This window comes from Neodiprion virginianus, chromosome 3 (assembly GCF_021901495.1).
Source record: "Neodiprion virginianus isolate iyNeoVirg1 chromosome 3, iyNeoVirg1.1, whole genome shotgun sequence".
In the NCBI taxonomy this organism is placed as follows: Eukaryota; Metazoa; Arthropoda; class Insecta; order Hymenoptera; family Diprionidae; genus Neodiprion; species Neodiprion virginianus.
The window spans coordinates 21,150,837-21,154,174 of NC_060879.1; the positions used below are offsets into that span (position 1 = coordinate 21,150,837).

At 49.9% G+C, this 3,338-nt stretch overlaps 1 protein-coding gene across 1 annotated transcript; it reads left to right on the forward strand.

Annotated features, from left to right (window-relative positions):
* Positions 1 to 332: 332 nt before the first annotated feature.
* Positions 333 to 1,750, forward strand: LOC124299610 (cilia- and flagella-associated protein 100-like; the record flags this gene model as incomplete). The annotated part of the gene is made up of 4 exons (XM_046752876.1): positions 333 to 684; positions 756 to 1,122; positions 1,202 to 1,431; positions 1,502 to 1,750. Coding segments are annotated over exons 1-4 (1,041 nt in total), but the record flags the coding sequence as incomplete, so codon positions are not given.
* Positions 1,751 to 3,338: the final 1,588 nt, after the last annotated feature.

Genomic DNA, 3,338 nt, shown 5'->3' on the forward strand with positions numbered 1-3,338 from the left:
AGGCCTTCTGCGAGCACTGGTATTACCCTGTAGAGGATCGGGACAGTAATCCGGACGGATTTGCAGCTGACACGTGTTCCTCAAAACATGAATCCCTGCAAAACAGGTCCACTTACTACTTCACGAGTGGCCATGAGCACCTGGGAAAACCACGGGACGTACTCCATGAGCACTCGCCATTTATTTTGGTGCCGAAGACGCACTTGTTCGGGTACATTCAGTGCAGCAAGGCCTGGCGTGCGAAAGGAATCGCGGACGCCCAGACGAGGAAGATCGCAGATTCCCAAGGCTACAAGGGTCTCCAGTTCAAGGACCTTCTCCAGCGACTGCACGTGAGCTAAAACAGCGTTGTTATACTCGCGTTCTGCGAGCAATTGCTGATAAGTGACACACTATTATCAGTTTACTTGCGCGTCTGTGTCTCAGGTCGATGTGCCGATCGAATTGGAAGAGGCAAAGACCCACAAAGACCCCGACAAAGCCACGGCTATGACCGACGTCGATCCACAGTATTTCACCGAGCTCAGAGGTCGCGTGATCAAAGATCGATCCAGCCTTCGAACGTACATCGCAGACACCAAGGAAGTCTTCAGAACAAGGCTTCTCGCCGGGCAGGAACGCGACGACTGCATACGCATTGATCAGCAATTCGACGAGGAGCAAAAACGTCTCGACAAGATCAAGGTTAGTGTGAAGCGACACCGATAAACCGAATGTGGTCTCGTCTGATCATTTAGTGATGAATCGATTTGCAGCGGAAGTACCGTCAGTACGTTGCCGGTTTCGAGGAGTTCCTATCCAGGGACCACGAGGAGAGTATGGAGGTACTTCGCAAGGCGGAGGAAACAGCGCGGGTAACTGTCGAGCTGTCGAACCACCTTCGTGACGTCTCCAAAGCCGTAGGTCACATAAGATTGCAGGTCTACGTGCTGGAGGAGGCTTGGCGGATGGTGAAGACGTGTCAGAGGTTCCTCTACCACGTGGCACCTCACAGTTGGAGGTCACAGCACGACCCGGCCTGCAGTCGAGAGTCTGGTGTGACTGTGACCTCGAAAAAAACCGAGGAGGTCTTCTCCCGACATGGAGCAGCCGAAGAAGTCGCTTCTCTCGACTCATTGATCGGTCGGTCACTTTCCGCTTCGGTTTTGGACCACGTCGGTTGTCGAGTAAAAGCTGTAATAATGTTCGTGTGTACTTTCAGAAATCTTCCAGCAGGATATCGCTAACGCCGACGAGCCTACCATGTATTTTGAAGACCCGTACGATCTGATCAACATCTTCAGGGCCATGGAGCTTCAGAATTTGAACGCTATGCTTCATTGCGAATCACTTGCCGCTCCCCTCGTAGAAATGGCCGCTTCGGTAGTCAGAACCGACGTCGCGATAAAAGGGGAAATAGCCGAGATCATCGAAGGTATACAGGACCTTGAGGTGGGTGAGGGGCGATAAGATGTAAACTTTTCTCCTTCAAACTAGCGTTGACTACCATTTTTGTTCCCAGCTTGCAATCATCTGGGAGGAAAGCCGAGCCGAGAGTCTTGAGGACTACGCGAACTACTTGCTCCAAGGAGTTTTCAGGGAACTGGTTTGCTCGGAGACAGTCCTGTACCTCTTCGTCTTCATCGAAGACACCTACGAACACTGCGTTGCCCAAAACGATGCCAATTTGGACTCTTATTCGATGATGCGATCGATCGAGAGGGTGCTTGAGGAGCTTAATTCACAGCTGGACAACCTGCCCGTTGAGGTGGTTCTGCAGTGTGAGAGGGAGGGCTTCAGGCAGGAGATGAAGACGATGAAGGACGCCGAGGATGCCGCCAGGAAGGTGAGTATCGGTTCGGGGGTTTACCGAGAACTGACTGACTCGTTCTTCTCTCCCATCCTCAGATGGCATTAATGCGTCGTCTGCTCGCCGCCTTGGTGCGCATCATGGAACCGCCGAAGACAAAGCAGCGAAAAGTGATGTACCGCTCAGCACCGGTGGAGCTCAAGAAGAAGGTGACGCCTCCTCCGACACCCCCGACGAACGAGGAGCTCGTATACCTAACGTACTTCACGAACTATTGCGAGCAAGACGATCACCACGACTTCCGCTCGCAGTACCCAGATGACTTTGACCTGACCTTCAGGCCTCGCTCTCGTCGGCAGATGACAAAACTGGCGGAGAATGCCGAGGAAGCTAACGCCGAGGGTGATGATCAAGAGGAAGAGAAGGGGCAGAAAAAAGACGAGGAGGATGAGAAAGAGGAGGAAGAAGCTGAAGAAGAAGAAGAGGAGGAGGAAGAGGAGGAGGAAGAAGCGGAAGACGAGGACACATAGACGTCTGGCAAACAGTAATAAACATCTTCACCAGCCATCGTATTAATTTCTCCTTTCTTCAAGCCATTCGGCTGTTTCAATGAAGGCTGCAGGAGGCGGCGTGCTCCCTCGAGATCATCCCCATGGCAACGGGGTTCGATACCAGACGGCTCTCGGCTGAGCCCTCGGCGTGGCTAGACCGTGTTCTGCAGGTCTTTTTACTTCAACGGCGTCTTTGACGTCTGCGGGTCATTCATTCGACTGGTCTTGCTTGTGAATAGAATACACGTTGGGGGCGGAGGATGTCGTCCTGGTATCTCGCGAAGGTGAACACTCGCTCTCTTCGTTGCCGAGTGTCATCTCACCCCCGATCTCATATTTCACGGCAATATTACCTCGCTTTTGCATCATGTGTGCAGCCGCTTTCACCGGCAGACTCTCGAGTCTCACCAACCCACCACTGCAACGGCCAGTGTCCACACTAGCTCACCCCTTTGGCGTATCAAAGATGCATTATGTCTCGTCGACTTCGCGACGACGCAGTGTTATGAATAATTCAGGCAACCTCAGTTGAGAATGTCAAAAAGTACATACTGATTTGTGTTTGACGTTTTACGACATCGTGTAATAACAGTGAAAGAATTAGCGGAGCTTAAATAATGGGATTTTAATTTTGATCCTGATCGAATCCAATACGATGTATAGAAACGGAGAGAATTCACAAAAATGTACTATAGAATAGTCGTATTAAAATCTGTCAAAATCAGCTGATTTGTGCAACTATCAAACCATTTTTGTGGTCAATTCAAAGATTCATCAGATAATGTTAAATTGACGCCGAATTATAGTTCATTAAACTCCACACTGGATTTTACTTAGAGTAAGTGTAAATGATTCGATCGTATTTTTAGTTTTGTTTGATTCTGTCAAAAATCATTCCAAATAGACGTTGTCAAATTCAAAATGGCTGAGCTCAAACGGGACGTTAAAATCGAGACCCAAGAGTACAGCTGCGACGGAAATAAAAATTCACCGAAATA